This window comes from Felis catus, chromosome D1 (assembly GCF_018350175.1).
Source record: "Felis catus isolate Fca126 chromosome D1, F.catus_Fca126_mat1.0, whole genome shotgun sequence".
Taxonomy (NCBI): Eukaryota; Metazoa; Chordata; class Mammalia; order Carnivora; family Felidae; genus Felis; species Felis catus.
Genome location: NC_058377.1, coordinates 58,008,920 through 58,028,184, shown reverse-complemented (window position 1 = coordinate 58,028,184; position 19,265 = coordinate 58,008,920). Strand labels below are relative to the sequence as shown.

Below are 19,265 nucleotides of genomic sequence, written 5' to 3'. Positions count from 1 at the left end.
TGATGTGGTTATTCTAATTTACACTAACAAAATAGCAGTGTCTGAGAGTTCCTTTTTGTTTTACGTACTCACCAATTCTTGATGTCAAGTTTTTATTTTATTTCAATTTTCTTTTAAATTTCTTCTTTTTTAAATTTTTTTAATGTTTATTTAAACATTAAAACTTGTGAACCGTGAACCTTGAGATCATGACCTGAGCCAAAGTCTGATACTTAACCAACTGAGCCACCCAGGCGCCCCTCAATTTTCTTTTAAGGTTCATGTGTGTGTGTGTGTGTGTGTGTGTGTGTGTGTGTGTATTTTTATTTCATTTCATTTCATTTCATTTCATTTCATTTCATTTCATTTCATTTCATTTCATTTCATTTAGGCTCTATGCCCAACATGGGGCTTGAACTCACAACCCTGAGATCAAGAGTCACATGCTCTACCCACTGAGCCAGCCAGGCACCACTGAGGTCAAGTTTTTAAATGTTTGCCAGTATAGATGTGAAATAGCATCTCATTGTGAACTTTAATTTGCATTTTTTGTTTGACCATCTTGTTATAAATGCCTATTTATGCCTTTTGCCCATTTTTCTATTGGGACTTTGTGTGTGTGTGACTTTTCAGGTTTTCTTTTATGTTTCTTTGTTTAAAATATAAAATACAGGGGCATCTGGGTTGCTTAGTTGGTTAAGCTTCTGACTTTGGCTCAGGTTGTGATCTCACAGTTCATGAGTTCTAGCCCTGCATCCAGCTCTCTGCTGTCGGCACAGAGCCCTCTTCAGATTCTCTGTCTCCCTCTCCCCCTGCCCCTCTGCCCCCCTCTCTCAAAAATAAATAAACATTTTTTAAAAATTGAAAATAAAAGAAAATATAAAGTACAAATCCCTTTCACTTTGGAGCTTGTCTTTTTACCATTTTTCTTAGTGGGGTAGAACCTAGCAATCTTTTCCTTTTTGGTTATGCTTTTTGTGTCTAGTTTAAGAAATATTCTCTGTACGGGTCATAAAGATCTTCACCTATACTTTCTTCTAAGAGTTCATTTCACTCTTAAATCTTTAATCCACCTTTTTTTTTTTTTTTTTTGGTATATGGTATAAGGTAGTATCATTTTTTTCCTTTTAGATATCCTGCTGCCCCATAACCACTTATTTTACAGTCCTTTTGTTTTCTGCACCAATCTGTATTGATTGCTGTGTTATGTATAAAGTTTTCATATATGCATGGGTTTGTAGCTGGACGATTGTTCCAGTGGTCTTTCCCTAGGCCAGTGACACACTATATCCCTTCCTTTTTTCCTCCTCTAGAGCAGAATTCCCCAATCTTTAAGGGCAGACTGTGAAATGACTTCCTTCCAAGGAGTACAGTCCAGAAAGGAGCAAAGAAAAGTAACTTTACAGTGGAGAGAAACCTGATAAATACTACCTTAGCAGATGAAGGTCAGCATGATCAGTGATGTCATGTTGATAGTAGGTACCTTTGATATGATGGGATGAGAATGGCACTTCACTTCTGTGGTCTTCCTTTCAGAAGCCCCCAGCCTCAGTCTAATCATAAGAAAAATATCAAATCAGGGCGCCCGGGTGGCTTAGTTAGTTAAGCATACAACTCTTGATTACAGCTCAGGTCATGATCTAATGGTTTGTGGGTTTGATCCCTGCATCGGGCTCCACGCTGACAGTGTGGAGCCTGCTTGGGATTCTCTCTCCCTTTCTCTCTGCCCCTCCCCCACTTGCACTGTCTCTCTCTTTCCCTCTCTCTCAAAATAAATAAGTTTAAAAAAAGAAAAAAAGAAAAACATCAAACAAATCCCATTAAGAGACTTTGTACAAAATACCTGAGCAGTACTCCTTAAACTATCAAAGTCATCAAAATACAAGAAAAGTCTGAGAAACAGTTTTAGCCAGGAGGAGCCTAAGGAAACATGACAACTAAATGTAACGTGGTATCCTGGGTGGCATCCTGGAACAGAAAAAGACATAAGGTTGAAAACTAGGAAATGTGAATAAAGTATGGACTTTCATTATAAACACTGTAACCAAAAGAAACAACAAAACTAAAAGGCAACCTACTAAATGGGAGAAGATATTTTCAAATGATGTATTTGATAAAGGGACAGTATCTGAAATATATAAAGAATGATACAAGTCAACACCCCCCCCCCAAATAATCCAATTAAAATTGGGCAGAAGACATGGACATTTCTCCAAAGAAGATATTCAGATGGCCAACAGACACATGAAGAGATGGTTCAGTGTCATTTATCATCAGGGAAATGCAAATCAAAACTACAATGAGATATCACCTTATATCTGTCAGAATAACTAAAATAAAAAACACAAGAAATAAGTATTGGCCAGGATGTGGAGGAAAAGGAACACTTTTGCTCTGTGGTGGGAGTGCAAACTGGTGCAGCCACTGTGGAAAACAGTTTAGAGGTTGCTCAAAAAGTTAAAAATACAACTCCCTTACAATCCCAATAATTACACTACTGGGTATCTATCAAAAATATACAAAATCACTAATTCAAAAGTATACAAGCACCCCTATGTTTATAGCAACTTCATTTACAATAGGCAAATTATGGAAGCAGCCCAAGTGTCCATTGTAAATAAATGGATAAAGAAGAGGTGGCATATATATACAATGGAATATTATTCAGCCATAAAAAGAACAAAATCTTGTCATTTGCAACAACATGGATGGAACTAGAGCATATAATGCTAAGCAAAATAAGTCAAAGACAAATACTGTATGATTTCACTCGTGCGGAATTTAAGAAACAAATGAACAAAGGAAAAAGAGCGACAAACCAAGAAACAGACTTTTTTTAAAAATATTTTTTTATTAAAAAAAATTTTTTTAATGTTTATTTTTGAGATAGAGCCGGCAGGAGGCAGAGACAGAAGAGATCACAGAATCCAAAACAGGCTCCAAGTTGTCATGTCAGCACAGAGCCCAATGCAGTGCTTGAACCCACAAACCAGGAGATCATGATCTGAGCCGAAGTCAGACACTTAACCAACTGAGCCACCCAGGCTCCATAACAGACTCTTAACTATAGAGAAGAAACTGATTGTTATCCAAGAGGAGGTGGTAGGTAGATGGGTGAAATAGGCAAGGAGATTAAGTAGTGTACTTGTGATGAGCATTGGGGGATGTATGGAATCGGTGAATCACTGTATTGTACACCTGAAACTAGTATAACACTGTATGTTAACTATACTGTAATTAAAAATTTAATAATACATAAATAAAATGTCACCAAATTGAACATTAAAAAAAAACAAACCCTGATGTATTTTTATTTATGATAAACATACCATACTCATGTAAGCTATTAATAATACAGGAAATTGGGTATGGGTAGATGGGAATTCTATACTGTCTTCCCAACTTTTTTGATAATCTAAAACTATTCTAAAATTTAAAATTTATTTTTTAAAAATCAGCAAATGCATTTGTTCTGAAAACTTTTAATTAAAACTAATTGCTACTTTCTTGAAAACTCTTGAGTTGAGAGTTTCTGAGTTGAATGACCTTTGTCAGGGTCACAGGATCAACCGTTTTTCCAGTTCTTCTATTGGCTGTTCTGTGAGGCAGAGGTGATGTCTGCTTGGGCAGGAAGGAATACAACTCCCAGAGTGCCCCTGTGCGGTTGTCAGGAGCAACCAAAGAATGCAGACTAACAGCCCTGCTGGAGTCTGGATTAAACAAGGACTGACTGCCTTGCAAGCCAGCCATGGGTCAGGATTATTACTCTGTGCTTCAGATCACTCGCAATTCAGAGGATGCCCAGATCAAGAAGGCGTAAGTTGGGACGGGAGTGAGGCTTTAGGGGTGTGCTGGGAAGGCCCCACCTTTATCTTTTCCAAACTGAGCTTTCTTGCACAGCCAAGTGCAGGCAAGATAAACCTTGTTCTTCTGTTACTTCTTGCATACATACCTACAACCTGGGTTTGGCCTGAGTCAGAGTTCCCAATCCATCATCCTTAACCCCCTATGCCCTGTTTCCCTTCCTGGGTGCCCTGGTTTTCTTAGCAATAAAAATGGGGACAAGGAAGGCATTTGAACTTTTTCCTTTGCAGAACCAAAGGATTAAGAACAGGAGAGTGATCTGGCCAGATGGATGTGTTTCAAATTTTATTCTGGCCGTCATACGAGTTTTTTTTTTTTTTTCAAGTAGGCTTTTTTTTTTTTAAGTTTATTTATTTATTTTGAGAAAGACAGAAACAGCATTAGTGGGGGGGGGGGTGTGGGCGGGGGGTGGGGGTGGACAGAGACACAGGGAGATGAGAATCCCAAACATGCTTTTGCACTGTCAGCACGGAGCCCAATGTGGGGCTCAAACTGGAAACACTGCAAGAGTTGAAACCAAGAGTTGGACACTTAACCTACTGGGCCACTCAGGCACCCCAAAGTAAGCTTTTTAAAAAATGTTTGTTTATTTTTGAGAGAGAAAGAGAGAAGCAGGGGAGAGGGGAACAGAGGACCTGAGAAGCAGGCTCAGTGCCGACAGCAGCAAGCCCCATGTGGGGCTTCAACTCATGAACCGTGAGATCATGATCTAAGCCAAAGTCGGGTACTCAACCAACTGACCTACCCAGGCACCCCAAAGTAGGTTTCTTCTTAAGTAGCATTCACGTCCAGCTCAGAGCCCAACATAGGGTTTGAACTCACAACACTGACATCAAGACCTCAGGGTCTTGATCTGCAGGGCTTGACTCACGAACCATGAGATCATAACCTGAGCAGAAGTCAGACGCTTAAGCAACTGAGCCACCCAGGCACCCCTGTTTCAAACAATAGTTCTTAACCCTTCTCTCTTGTAACAGCTCTAAGAGATGAGTCATGTATAACACAGTCTCCCATATGGGAGTAACTAGATTTTGACAAAACAAAACAAAACAAAACAAAACAAAACAAAACAAAACAAAAATGCTGGGGCACCTGGGTGGCTTAGTTGGTTAAGCATCCAACTTCATTCAGCTCAAGTCATTATCTCACGGTTCATGAGTTGGAGCCCCACATCGGGCTCTGTGCTGACAGCTCAGAGCCTGAAGCCTGCTTCAGATTCTGTGTCTCCCTCTCTTTCTGCTCCTCCCCTGCTTGCACTCTGTCACACTCTCTCTCAAAAATAAATTCACATAAAATTTTTTTTTAAATGCTAAATGTATATAATGAATAGAAGCACCACAATGATTCCTAATTGCCTAGCTATTAACCTTCTCAGTAGCTCTCATTAAGCCTACCCTGCTGCATCCAAGCTGTGACTCCACTCCATCTTGCCCACTCAAGGAAACAGAGTGAGGGCACTGCAGGGAAAATCTTAAAACCACTCAAGTTTAGGGGCGCCTGGTTGGCTCGGTTGAGCATCCAACTCTTGATTTCGGCTTGGTCATGACCTCAGGGTCATGGGATCAACCCCCCTGTTGGTCTCTGCACTGGGTGGGGAGCCTGCTTAAGATTCTCTCCCTCTGCCACTGCACCCCCCCACACACTCTCTCACTAAAACAAATGAGACAAAAAAACTCCACAGAAACCACTCAAGTTTATATGAAAAATAAGGCTCTTCTCAAACCTACTTACCTTTCCTTATTGATAGAACTTACTTGGAATTCTCCCCATACCTGACTTTGACCTTTGTAATGGAGAGGGCTGGTTTCAGTGTCTCAGGGAAGTGATGACAATTGTCTTTAAGTTTCTGAAAGTAGACAATGTAGATAATCTCTGTAAGGCCTCCAGGGGCCGAATCAGAACCTTTAGAGTCATAGGACAGCAGATCTCACTCACTAAGATGAGATGTTGCTTAAAAGTCAGAGGGGTCCCACGGTGAGATGGGCTGCCTTGTGGGACAGTTAGTTCGTGTCATTCATTACCTCACTGCTGCTCAGTGCTAGGCACCAGGGACACAGAGAAGTAGACACAGCAACTCAAGGAACCCAGGCTAGTGGGAGAGACAAACCAGTCAACAAACAACTGGAGTGCCAAGTGCTAAGTTTAGGGATCAAAGGCACTGGGGACTCGGGAAGGGGAGTCTAACCTAGAATGGAGACTGCAGTCAGGGAGGGCATCCTGGAGGAGTTGAGCCCTGAGCTGATTGTTGAAAGATGAATGAAAATGTGCCCGGGGGAGATGGGAGGGTCTGGAGAGTGGTGGGTGTTACAAGGGATGGGAGTAGAATGTCAAAGACCTGAGCAGTGCATTGTAGGGAGTTTGGAGCCTGGCCAGAAGGGCAGGAGAGGCCATGGGAATGGGGAGGGAGAGCTGTGAGTGAGAAGGCCAGAGAAAGAAGCAGAAGCTTGAATCTTAGAGATACAGATTTTATGCTGAAGGCAAAGGGAAACCAGTGGAGGGATTTGGGCAGTGGAGTGACTTGGCCAGGGGGCATTTTAGAAGCATCAGATTAAAAAAGACAAATCAATCTGGTGGCAGCACACGGAAAGGCCTGGAGAAGGAGAACACTGAAACAGGAAGCCGTGGTTCTGCAATAGTCCTAGGGATGAGGGGGCAGGAAGAGAACACTGGGGAGAAAGAAAAACTGAGATGCCCTGGTGACAGGTGGGCTGGGAATGGAGGGGATGAAGAACATGGGAGTTGATAATGCTCAGCGTTTTGGCTTCATTGCCTGGGCAAATGGGCAAAAACTTAGGGAACGAAAATGTGTTTCTGTCTGGGTTCATTGAGTTTGTGGGGCCTGTGGGACACTGGAGAGCAGATACCAAGATGGCAGCTGGATGCCAAGGTCTGGAGCTTAGTGGCCTGGTTTCAGATAGAAATTTGGGAGTGGTCAGCGAGTGAGTGATGCTCAAAGCCTTGGGATAGATGAGCTTGTGCACAGATAGTGTGTGGAGTGAGAAGAGAAACAGCGGGAGGGGTCACCAGCATGCAAGGTGTGAGCAGGGCAGAGGAAGTGCACTCTGACCCAGTGGAGGGTATGTGGGGTCCGATTTGTACTGAGCCACTCAGGGGGCTGTGCTGATCCCCTCCTTTGGCTCTTTCAGACCCCCTCCCCGCCTTTCTGCACCCTGCTCTCTGCGCTGGAAGCTGGCCCATCTGAACCACATCAATAGACGCCCTGGCCCTCAGAGTTCCTAAATGAAAGCTAAAGAGAGCCCACAGCAGGTGATTGGCAAAGAGGAGAGTGGGGCTGGGGTATTTATTCCCAGCTCCCTTCCTCTGAGACCGCTTCAGGTTGGGTATCCCTTAGCTGAAGACGACAGCTCCTGCCAAGGGCCCCGTCCACACACACCTCTGTGGGATTTCTCCCTTCCCACTCCTATAGGCTCAGGGGTAGCCAGGGTGACTCAGGGCTCCTGGCCTTGGGCTACAGCACTGTCCAGCATGGTTATCCTCCCTACCTCCTACACTTTGGTGAGTGGTCCCTTATTAAACTCTGCACAAATCACCCAGTTCATGCCAGCTCTTTCCTTTCAGAACACTGATGATACAGATTCTCAGACACTATAGGCATCGCATCACTGAGTGCTGGGATTGGGTACTACAGAAGCAGGGAAACGAATGAGCACAGAATTGAGAGATGGTAAAGGGACCTGACGTGTGCCAGTGCCTCACTGTACTAGGCCCTTTGACACCTTATTTTACCTGATCTTCCCAAGAAGCCTGTGTGTAAGTTCAGATATCACGACAGGATTAGATGTGCGAGAAATGTATTGCGGGAAACGTGTGAGGGTGAAGGGGGAGCAAGAGCATGCAGGCGGCACCTTCAAACCCCAGTGCAGGTCTGATACCTGTGAAAGGGGAGCAGGAAGAAATGGCTGGATGGAGAGAGCTGCAGAGTGGTCTGGAAAAAAGTAGCTGGGCTGATAGATGGGCGTCCTGAAGCAGAGGTTGTACGTTGGAGGGGTCCTGTGTCCTAGGGGGACACGCCAGCACCAATATCCCCACCACGCTTAGGCACTGGTTGGGGCAGCTTGGGGAAATGTAGCCTCAGCACAGACACCCAGGGCGGGCAGCTACACTTGCTACCCACTGGGTTGTGTTCAAGGGCATCTGTGCAATGCACCACCCTGGCCACCACAGCCCTGATTTTATAGCTGGCAACATCAAAGCAGTGAACAGCAGAGCCAGCTCTGGACCATGGTCTGCGCCTCAGGCCCATGTCAAATGCTATGACTTATGAATCCTCCCTCCTCTAGGTACCGGAAACTGGCCCTTAAGAACCACCCGCTGAAGTCCAGTGAGCCATCCTCAGCAGAGACATTCAGGCAAATAGCAGAGGCCTATGATGTGCTAAGCGACCGTGAGTGATTCCACCCATCTCCTCTGCCCCACCTCTATTTCGAGACCATTCCTTAAGCCTCTGGGTAGTAAAGCATTCCTCTTCCCTGCCTAGAGCCTGAGCAAACTTAGAAAGAAAACAGCATGAACTGCCTCTCTCCATAGTCACAAACTAAGGTTGATGCAGCGTGGAGAGCCCCTGGATTAAGATGATCTGCTCAGCCAGTGTCAGTAGAGCAGGACCTGGGCAGGTCTCCCACACTCCACACCCCACCTGTCCCCTGCAGGGGTGCACACAGTGAGATGCTTGCTGGCAAGGGAAGAAAGAGGCTGAGGCAGGCATCCCCAGTTACTCTTCCCAGATTACCAAGTAGCTCCAGTGCCACCTTTCCATGGAAGGCATGTCTATCAAGGGTCAGAGAGAGGCTGGTAATTCAAGAATCTCCTGAAACCAAAAGAGTGTAGAAAATGATTCCCACCCCCCCCCCCCCCCCCGCCACACCTCTGCCCCGGGGCACCACGTGCATGCATGCATCCCCGAGGGCTTGTTCTGGAGACTGTAATCACAGATGCTGTGCAGAAGAATAGCCAGATCACTAAGGTTTCTCCAGTCCCGAGTTTTCAAGACTTTGCAGTCCTTAGACTCTAGGCTTTGAAAGCTCTAGAACTTGGCAGCTCTGGAATTCTTAGATTGTAGAATTTCAAGGTGTTACGATTCTATTTACCCCAAATAAAACAGTAGCTACGATGATGAGTTTAGCCAAATTCTAGGGCGATAACCTCACCCTCAGTCTCTAGATCTCTCCTTCAATCCTCTTCCCCCCACCCAGCAGGTCTCCACCTTTCCCCATTCTCCTCCCCGCTATGGGATCACACCTAGATCCACCCACGATGAGATTAAACCCCTAACTTTTAGGGTCTCCCTCCAAAGAGTGCCAGACTTTAGAAATAAGGTTGGGTTTGCCCCTTCCTCTCTATGCTGTATCCACCTGCTTCCCAGCCCAGCAGCTATCTTAGTCCCTAACGCCAGCCCCCTCATCAAGGTGACACGTGTCCACAGCTGTGAAGAGAGGCATCTATGACAAGTTTGGAGAGGAGGGCCTAAAGGGCGGGATTCCTCTGGAGTTTGGATCCCAGACCCCATGGACCACTGGTTACGTCTTCCACGGCAACCCTGATAAGGTTTTCCATGAGTTCTTCGGAGGAGACAACCCCTTTGGTGGTAAGAGGCCCCACCTACCCACTTGCTTTATTGGGAAAGGATGTAGCTGTAAAAGATGCTTTTCTTTGAATCCTTTTGTTTTGTTTACTTTAAAAATATATATAATGCATGGTAAAAAAGAAATTATTAAAGAAATACATTTCAGCCTTTATTCCTTCTCCAGAAGCAGCCACTTACTGTTAACCGTTTATGTATCCTTCCGGAAAATTTCTATGCATTTATGAGCATATATTTATCTTCACCTAAGCCTTTTATCTTATGAAGGGAATGGGACCATATTGTGCACACTGATTTCTTTCACTCAGTATGCCTTGGAGATTATCTCATTATATACTATATTACATAACAGATCTACTTTACTCATTTTAATAGCTGCATTAGGTTTCATTGTACAGGTGTGTGTTAGGTAAGTATATGGATGGATGGGTGGATAATCCCAGGTCCCAGACAAACTGACCAAAAGTTGATTCCTGAGGCTCACAGGCATCTTGCAAGGGCAATTAACCTTCAGACCTGTCTTCCTGGCTCTCGTTAAGCAACTCAGAGAGTCTCGATTTTCACTGCCTGACCCCCTGCAGCCCCTTCCCCTGGCTGTACTATAGCCGTTCTGCATTTCAAAAGTTCTCTCTTCCTTTTTCTGCATGTTAATAAGAAGTGGGCCACAGCCCACTGTCTCTCCCCCTCAGAGACCTCTCCCCTGTGCATTTCCTTCACCTGCCTGCCAGAAGAGGCTGAGTTGATAAACTCCATGTGTGACTGGAAAAAGCAAGGGACTTAGAGTCAGGCCTGTTTCAAATCCATGCACTGCCTCTTATGAGCTGTGTGATTCTGGGCAAATCTCTTCACTGCTCTGAAACCTCAACTTCCTTACTGTTAAGTGGCTGTAATAGTCCATTCCTCACACGTCACTAGCAAATGAGACAACGTTTATGAAAACGGGCTTTGCAGACTGAAAAATGCCGTAACGATGGACAGGTGCATGAAAAAGAGGCAGCTCAGAGGAGCCAAACTAGAGCTTCTAGGGACATCACTTACAGGCTTTGGGGACCCTCAGGCAGTGCCCAAAACTATACTGCTACAGGACTTCACCCAGGGGATTCTTTTTTTTATTTTTTTATTTTTTTATTTTTTTATTTTTTTTTATATATGAAATTTATTGTCAAATTGGTTTCCATACAACACCCAGTGCTCATCCCAAAAGGTGCCCTCCTCAATACCCATCACCCACCCTTTCCTCCCTCCCACCCCCCATCAACCCTCAGTTTGTTCTCAGTTTTTAACAGTCTCTTATGCTTTGGCTCTCTCCCACTCTAACCTCTTTTTTTTTTTTTCCTTCCCCTCCCCCATGGGTTCCTGTTAAGTTTCTCAGGATCCACATAAGAGTGAAACCATATGGTATCTGTCTTTCTCTGTATGGCTTATTTCACTTAGCATCACACTCTCCAGTTCCATCCACGTTGCTACAAAAGGCCATATTTCATTTTTTCTCATTGCCACGTAGTACTCCATTGTGTATATAAACCACAATTTCTTTATCCATTCATCAGTTGATGGACATTTAGGCTCTTTCCATAATTTGGCTATTGTTGAGAGTGCTGCTATGAACATTGGGGTACAAGTGGCCCTATGCATCAGTACTCCTGTATCCCTTGGATAAATTCCTAGCAGTGCTATTGCTGGGTCATAGGGTAGGTCTATTTTTAATTTTCTGAGGAACCTCCACACTGCTTTCCAGAGCGGCTACACCAGTTTGCATTCCCACCAACAGTGCAAGAGGGTTCCCGTTTCTCCACATCCTCTCCAGCATCTATAGTCTCCTGATTTGTTCATTTTGGCCACTCTGACTGGCGTGAGGTGATACCTGAGTGTGGTTTTGATTTGTATTTCCCTGATAAGGAGCGACGCTGAACATCTTTTCATGTGCCTGTTGGCCATCCGGATGTCTTCTTTAGAGAAGTGTCTATTCATGTTTTCTGCCCATTTCTTCACTGGGTTATTTGTTTTTCGGGTGTGGAGTTTGGTGAGCTCTTTATAGATTTTGGATACTAGCCCTTTGTCCGATATGTCATTTGCGAATATCTTTTCCCATTCCGTTGGTTGCCTTTTAGTTTTGTTGGTTGTTTCCTTTGCTGTGCAGAAGCTTTTTATCTTCATAAGGTCCCAGTAATTCACTTTTGCTTTTAATTCCCTTGCCTTTGGGGATGTGTCGAGTAAGAGATTGCTACGGCTGAGGTCAGAGAGGTCTTTTCCTGCTTTCTCCTCTAAGGTTTTGATGGTTTCCTGTCTCACATTTAGGTCCTTTATCCATTTTGAGTTTATTTTTGTGAATGGTGTGAGAAAGTGGTCTAGTTTCAACCTTCTGCATGTTGCTGTCCAGTTCTCCCAGCACCATTTGTTAAAGAGGCTGTCTTTTTTCCATTGGATGTTCTTTCCTGCTTTGTCAAAGATGAGTTGGCCATACGTTTGTGGGTCTAGTTCTGGGGTTTCTATTCTATTCCATTGGTCTATGTGTCTGTTTTTGTGCCAATACCATGCTGTCTTGATGATGACAGCTTTGTAGTAGAGGCTAAGGTCTGGGATTGTGATGCCTCCTGCTTTGGTCTTCTTCTTCAAAATTCCTTTGGCTATTCGGGGACTTTTGTGGTTCCATATGAATTTTAGGATGGCTTGTTCTAGTTTCAAGAAGAATGCTTTCACCCAAGGGATTCTTGTGTCCTGTCTCCCTGCAGGACCGAGGGACTAGACCTTCCTATGACCTGGCTGTTGGGGTGTCTACAACCTGACACAGCACAGGTGCTGGGTGAAGAAATGAATTCAGTGATACGGGAGGGGACCAGGTCACTTACAGGCCTCTTGATTAGTTACTATTTCATAGAGGGGTTTAGTGTGATGCTGCCCTGCCCTCCCCCACCTAAAGTTACTATACCATTCTAACCTGGGAAGTTCATTCATGGCCCTAACCATAAGAGGCAGAGTACAAAAAAAAAATCTTAATTATGATAGCGACCCCTGACTCTACAAAGTTTTCAAAGGTTTTCACACGTAGCAATAAGCATAGTGGTTAAGGGCAGAGGTTCTCATAGTCAGATTGTCCTCTGTTCAGATGAGCTGCGGGACTGTGAGCCTTTTCTTTGGCCTCTCTGTCCAATAAGACAATAGTGTGAAGAACTGAAACCAGCACCTGACGCATAGTAAGCTCTCAGCAAGTTTCCACTTTTCTTCATCGTCTTGTTATTTAATCCTAATGGAAAAAGGCAGATCAGGCATTATTACCCCATCTCACAGACAGAAAAACTGAAACCAAACGACTCCATAGCACTTCAAGAGACAAAGGCTGTTTGCACTGGGATGGAAGGTCAGGGCAGCAAGAGCACTTATGGGTGTAGAGCTGGGCAGGGAAAAAAGAAATTGAGGGAAAAAGAGTTTGGGGGTATGTTGATGAACTCTCAAATTTATTAGGAACCACCCCTTCCCTACTCCCGTATCAGCTATTGACTTCACAGAAACTTGAGTATGTGGTCTTTAGAGGTGTTGTGCTGGGCTGGACAGTGAGGGAGAGTGGAGTGCGGGGAAGGGTAGGAAGGACATCCCCCCAGCAAGCTAACAGCGGGAGTCATTTCTGGCATACCAGGAGCTGCCACCAGAGGGCACTCCTCTCCATCCTGAGGCAGCCAGCCTCGAGGAGTGTTTCTCCAAATTGAGGGGGAAGGGAGTCAGGAAAGTGGGGGAATATAAATGGGATGATGAAGCAGTGGGAAGTGGCAAGCAATGATAACCATTGGATCTGCAATTTAGGACAACTTTTTGGCCTGGCCTAACAGTCTGAGTTTGCAAGGTAGGAATGGGATGCTGAGTATTACACTTGGGGACTGAAGAGGTATGTGTGGAGGGGTGTCTGTGTTTCCAAGTCCCTGACACAATCTCTCTTACTCCTCCCCTCCCCTCCCCTCTCCTCTCCTCTCTTCTCCTCTCCTCCTGCAGAGTTTTTTGATGTAGAAGGAAGTGAGGCAGATTTGAACTTTGGGGGTCTCCGAGGCCGAGGGGTCAAGAAACAGGACCCCCCAATCGAACGAGACCTCTACCTATCTCTGGAGGACTTATTCTTTGGCTGCACCAAGAAAATTAAGATCTCCCGAAGGGTGAGTACTTGGCTTGCTCCTACTGGGGGCCACTACCTATGCCCTCCAATCCTCTGAGTCACCTCCTCCATGCCCTCACTGGAGACCTCAGGTATGGCCTCTGATAGAATCATGAAATCTCAGAATTGAAGACCTAGGATCATAGAATTCTAGAATCTGAAATTTGGAAGGGACAATTGAGGGTATTAGCCTGATTCTTTCCCAGTGCAGGAATCCCCTCTGCAGAAGGGTCTTTCCCTTCTTCTCATATCAGCCCCATCCCTGTGGGAAGCCGGATTCCGAATGGGAGGAGTCCCTTGTGAATTCTACCCTCTGGGTATTACCAGACCATACCCCCAGGGCTTCATCAGTGTGTATGCCTCAGGAGTAAGAAGAAACAGTGTGGGCATGGAGGGTGCACTGGGGGACGGTCCCCAAGGGGTTTGATTGAAGACTTTTAGTGGCCCAGAGTCTAGTCCTTGGGTTGACCCTATCCTATGGCTCAGCCCTATGCTAGACACATGAGCAAAGCCTCCTCACACCTTTGCCCAGCAGAGGAGATGCCAGCTGTGGCACAGATGGCACTCATCTGGGCATGTGATTGGGGAATGGTTGGATGACATAATAGGGAATGCTCAGATATGTTGACCTCTGTGGTCTTTCTCCCTTCATAATTAAGAAACCTGCCAGCCCCTTAGGGCCAGAGCCACTGGGTTGGGAGAGAGGAACTGAGTATGTGTTCACCATGCATCTGTTAGTGGCCAGGGCTACGTGATCTAGGCCTGGAGTTGGGGGCTTGGTCAACTAATGGTGACTGCTTGGCATCTCAGGCCCTAGCCCAATGACATCATCCTAGAATCGTAAGTTCTTGGTTCCAGTAAATGGGGTGAGAATGGGGATGGCTCAGGACAGCTTCTCCCTGTTGCTAGAAGATTGCATCTGAGCACAAAACCCCCTTGGCATCTTTCTCGTGTTAAAAGGCCAGCTGGGAAATCTGGAGCAAACCTCCCTTCTTCCATCTGGCTGCAGGTGCTGAACGAGGATGGGTACTCCTCTACCATCAAGGACAAGATTCTCACAATTGATGTGAAACCTGGTTGGAGGCAGGGCACACGGATCACCTTTGAGAAGGAAGGGGACCAGGTGAGAAGGAGGGAACTGACTAGGGTCAGTCCTAGTGTCAGTCACCCAGGCTTGCTCATGTGGTGGAAAGACTGAGGGGGAAGGAGGCAATGCTTTCCTCTGCCCCGTGGCCCCAGTCTAGTAGGGAGACCAGTCTGCAGAGTCGGTGAAATGATCCCCAAAGTCCCTTACCAGGGACAGAGCCTCACAACACCTCTGTGAGTGGATAGCCCAGGGCTTTCCCCCATTTTGCAGAGTAGGAAACTGAGGCCCAGAAAGGGAAGGGATTTGGCCAGGGCAAGAGCACAAGAGCTCTTCCTGATTTTCTTCAGTGCTTCTTGAATAAAGCCCAACTATAGGAGGTATTCAGAAACCACTTATTAATAATAATTTTAATACTGCTTAATATCTTCATGATAATTACTTATTTAAATAAAAATATAAAATTATTGTTCAAGGCATGCTGTATCCTTAGGTCTGAGAAGAGGCAGAGTGATGGCATTTTCGGAGCCAAGAGAGATTAATTCCTCTGCCCATACTTCTTGCTCCCTTTCTCACCTGTGAAACATCTACTTCCAAAACACCCCTTCAGGACGCAGCTCTAATGCTCTGGGCTCTGGGCAGCCTCCCCTGACCTCTCCACCTGGCTCAGGGCCTCTCTAATCTCCTGCCTCTGGGTTCCTTTTACCACAGTCCTGAGCTTGCTGAGGACGATGTGTCTGTTCCCCCCACTAGACTGGGAGCTTGCTTGTAGGGACCAGTTAGGCTCCTCTGCCCCCTTAAGAGACCTTAGCAGAAGCTTGTCAGGACAGAGGTGTGTAAGAAGTTGTTTTCAAAACTTGCAGCTCAGCATTTTACCCACCCCCTGAGGAAGCTTCTGTCCCTCTCCATCTGAGTGAATCCTGTTGGGCATGCTCCATAGAGGAGAAGTAATGGGGGGGGGGGTGGCGCTGGATTCATTGGAGTAGGCTTCTCAGAGGAGGGGCTATGAAACCAAACTGAAAAGGTCCTTCCAGAAAACCTAGTTCAATCTCTTCATTGTTCAGAAGAAGACATGGAGACCAGTAGAGTCAGGAACTTAGCCAATATCACACAGCCAATTAGTCCTTGTCACCCCTTGCCTCCTCTGCCCAGGGCCCCAACATTATCCCAGCCGACATCATCTTCATTGTAAAGGAGAAGCTACACCCTCGCTTCCGCAGGGAGAACGACAACCTCCTTTTTGTGAATCCCATTCCCTTGGGCAAGGTGAGTGGGCAAAGTGGAGGAGGGGAAGTGGGCAGATGAGAGTGAGCAAGCAGGCCTCACTCTGCACTCCCCCCAGTGCCTATGGCGCAGGCCTTCAGAACATGAGGAGTGCACATAGAATCTTTGTGGCTGTCTTCAGGGCCCGTCCATGTCCTCACAATCCAAACAAGGAACAGCACCAGCCTAGACTTTGCCTCCCCTCCCCCACGCTACCTGTGGGCAGTTACTCTGTCAATTCTACCACCTAGTCCCCTTCCGTTCATTCCCAGAGTCAGAGTCTGAGCACCTGGGTCTGCACAGCAGCCCCTTTGGTGGCCTTCCTGCCTCCTTTCCCATCTCCTCTAGGCTCTTCCCCACGCTCATCTGACTGTGCCACACGCCTGTCGGAGCATCTTCACATGGTGTTTAAGGCCCTCCACACTCTGCCTCTGCTGATCTCATCCCCTGCACTCCAACCACCGTGCCCCTGTCCATTGGGAGCATTTTCCCACCTCCATTCTCTTGTTTCTACTGGGCCGTCTGTGTGGAATGCTGTATATCCACCTTGTCTGACTGGCAGGATCCTCTTCACCCTCATCAACTGCTACCACCACTGTGTAGTCCTCCTGTCCCACTCCACAGTGGTTTGGGGGCCTCTCCTTGGCTCCCGCAGACCCCTTTACTTCCCTCTATCATCATCAGTCTTTCCTACCAGACCATGAACTCCTAAGGGCAGGCAGATGCCTGGCTCGCTCCCCTGTTAGTCCCTGAACATCCTTTTGTCTGCTTGAGGCCAGGCCCAGGGCCTGGCACCGAATAAGCTCATAAAATGCCTTCTAAACAGAATGGCCATGGTTATCTCTCCTACTCCCACCTGTGGCCCTAACATCCCCAGGCTCTGACCTGCTGCACCGTGGAGGTGAAGACCTTGGATGATCGTCTGCTCAACATCCCCATCAATGACATTATCCAGTGAGTGCATCTGCATGGGTCCCAGTAGGCAGAAGGGCTGGCCTGGGCCTTAGAGGGTAGTGCCAGACAGGTCAGCCTGGGGTAGTTCAGTCCTCACCAGCAAGGACTGAAATCCAGCCCCAACTCTGGCCAAGCTGCATTCACCTGGTAAATGGAGTGCCTTTTTCTAACTTGCACGAGGCCGCTACAGAGCCCAAAGATTGCAGAGGCGACCTTTGTTGCCTTCCTCCTCCCGAACGTCTTATTAGTGTTCTGAGTTGTATCCCTCAAGTCCTTTACAGGAAAGGGCCTCTGTATGGGAAGCTTTACTCAGCAGCCCAGCACCGCACCCGCCCCCCCCCCCGCCCCGACCCCAACCTAGGCTGGAACCTCTATTCCTGGAACCTCCAGTGTAAATGGTTATCAGGGGGCAGGCTGTCTGAATAAGAAGGTCTTCTCTCTCCTGCCACACGATCCTAGCTGAGAAGAGCCACCTGGTGGAAGCTGGACTGACTGCCTCAAGCCTGAGGTTGTGTGAGCATGGGCAGCATGGGATCTGTCAGAGAGCAGTGTTGGGGGGCCCTCTCATTTCCCTTCTTTCATCCTCCCCTGTCTCAGTCCCAAGTACTTCAAGAAGGTGCCAGGTGAGGGGATGCCACTGCCTGAGGACCCCACTAAGAAAGGGGATCTCTTCATCTTCTTCGACATCCAGTTCCCCACCCGCCTCACACCCCAAAAGAAGCAGATGCTGCGCCAGGCATTGCTGACATAACTCTGGTGAGCTGAGGGCTGGAGCAGAGGAGGGGAGGAGAAGGCCAGCTGGGCCTTATCCCATTCCTGTCCCAGGATGTGCAGGTGAGCCAGCCCACTGCACAGATGTGACATGAGGATGGGACAGCCTGGGGTTTTTAAACTGACACAATAAAGATTTCCTATCTTCCAACTGTACCCAGGAGACTGTGTTGGAGGGAGAGGAGCCTCATATATTGCTTCTTGTGGAAAAGGGGGAGGGGCATGGCCCAGAAAGCCTAGAACCTGGGTTCCTGTCCAGATTTTGTGTGGCCAGGTCCCTGAAGGTTCGGAGCCTGTGTGCTCCCCTTGATAGAGTGGGGCAGACCTGAGTGACCTCTGTGGGTCCCCACCCTGCTCTGATTTCTCATGACACAAAGTCTTTAGCAGGGGCAGTCTCTAGAATGTGATATGGTCATAGTGTAGATAGGAAGCACAGAGAAGAAAACACTTGTCAAGGCCACACAGGGCAAAGATGTCATCAGAACCTTGAAGGCCACTTCCCAGATTCACCCTGCTTAGAGGTAGCACAAAGGACACAGTGCTGGAAATGGTTTTGGTTTCTACCTCACAGACTCACTTCTCATCTGTGCAGTGGGTCCTGGACTGACTCTAGGTGGGGTGGTATGGGAGGCAGAACTGGGTTCTGCTCCTGGCCCTGCCACTGACCCCCCTGGATGTTACTGCTTATAAGCCTCCTGCAGGCTGCTTATGAGGATTGAGTCATTGTGGTGAACATGCTTGGTGAATTCACTGCTTAGATCTCAGGGTTCCAGGATTGTTGCTGATGTGGCCTCCAGACCCAGCTGGGCCTATGCAGACCACACTCGCTTTCCTGACCTGCATTCCATCAGTCAACAACATGCACCTCTCCTGTGCCAGGGCAAAGACTCCTCTCTTTCAAGTCTGGGTTTGGGCTAGGATAGATCTAATCTTATGAGTACGTGGCCACTTTTGTGGAATGACTTCAGAGGTAATAGAAAAGGCCCCCATATTGTCCACATTGGATTCCCCCGTTCAAAACATTCTTTGCTCAAGGTTTTTTCTTTCTTTCTTGAACATGGGGCTTGAATTCACAACCCTGAGATCAAGACCTAAGTGGAGATTGAGAGTCATACGCTTCACCGACTGAGCCACCCAGGCACCCCTTAACGTTTTTTCTTAAATGGGGACTGGGTAGCACCTGTCAGCCATTTTGAAATCATCAGGGAAAATGTGGCAGGAGCCAACTTTGAGACATGGAGTCTGGACCAGGGTTCTAGGAAGCACCTGTGCAACCCGTAAGACATGTAGGCCTTGGAGTCAGATACACCGCAGGTGTATGCTCTTCGGCAAATCACTTTGCCTTTCTGAACCTGTTTCTTATAGCAAAGATTGCAAGCCTGATCTTGCAGGCCTTCAGGAAACCAGATGAGGAGTGAAGCCGACTCTGCCCTGAGGCATGGCCTAGGTGGGAGAGTGGTGGTAGCTGCCCTGTGCTGAGAGCAAGTGGGTGCAAATCCTAGCACCCAGGTCTCCTCTAAGCCAGTAGGAAAGCCTGCCTCTAGCCTCTTCCTCATGGCAATGCTCTGAAGGAAGCGTGGTCTTAGGCCTGATGAAAGATCTTTGTG

General features: G+C 46.9%; 1 protein-coding gene and 1 non-coding gene across 4 annotated transcripts; one reads left to right on the top strand and one right to left on the bottom strand.

The window, feature by feature from the left end:
• Positions 1–376: 376 nt before the first annotated feature.
• Positions 377–449, bottom strand: TRNAK-CUU. The gene has a single exon. It is a non-coding gene; the product is annotated as a tRNA-Lys (tRNA).
• Positions 450–3,516: 3,067 nt separating this feature from the next.
• DNAJB13 (DnaJ heat shock protein family (Hsp40) member B13) lies at positions 3,517–17,814 on the top strand. 3 transcript variants are annotated; one of them, XM_023239446.2, is made up of 8 exons: positions 3,587–3,795; positions 8,145–8,248; positions 9,287–9,448; positions 13,430–13,587; positions 14,596–14,709; positions 15,823–15,936; positions 16,811–16,887; positions 17,485–17,814. In XM_023239446.2, the coding sequence occupies exons 1-8, from the start codon at positions 3,728–3,730 to the stop codon at positions 17,636–17,638; spliced, it is 951 nt and encodes a 316-aa protein (XP_023095214.1). In that variant the 5' UTR covers positions 3,587–3,727; the 3' UTR covers positions 17,639–17,814. The 3 variants fall into 3 exon arrangements, with proteins under 3 accessions (XP_023095215.1, XP_044894700.1, XP_023095214.1); XM_023239447.2 differs by lacking the exon at positions 9,287–9,448 and having other exon boundaries at positions 3,517–3,795; XM_045038765.1 differs by lacking the exon at positions 17,485–17,814 and having other exon boundaries at positions 3,524–3,795; positions 16,760–16,877.
• The last annotated feature ends 1,451 nt before the right edge of the window (positions 17,815–19,265 follow it).

Coding starts and splice junctions, on each gene's coding strand:
- DNAJB13 (XM_023239446.2), top strand. CDS start 3,728: ATGGGTCAGGATTATTACTCTGTGCTTCAGATCACTCGCAATTCAGAG. Junction 9,449..13,429: donor AGGAGACAACCCCTTTGGTG/GTAAGAGGCCCC, acceptor CTCCTCCTGCAG/AGTTTTTTGATGTAGAAGGA. Junction 15,937..16,810: donor ATCCCATTCCCTTGGGCAAG/GTGAGTGGGCAA, acceptor TAACATCCCCAG/GCTCTGACCTGCTGCACCGT.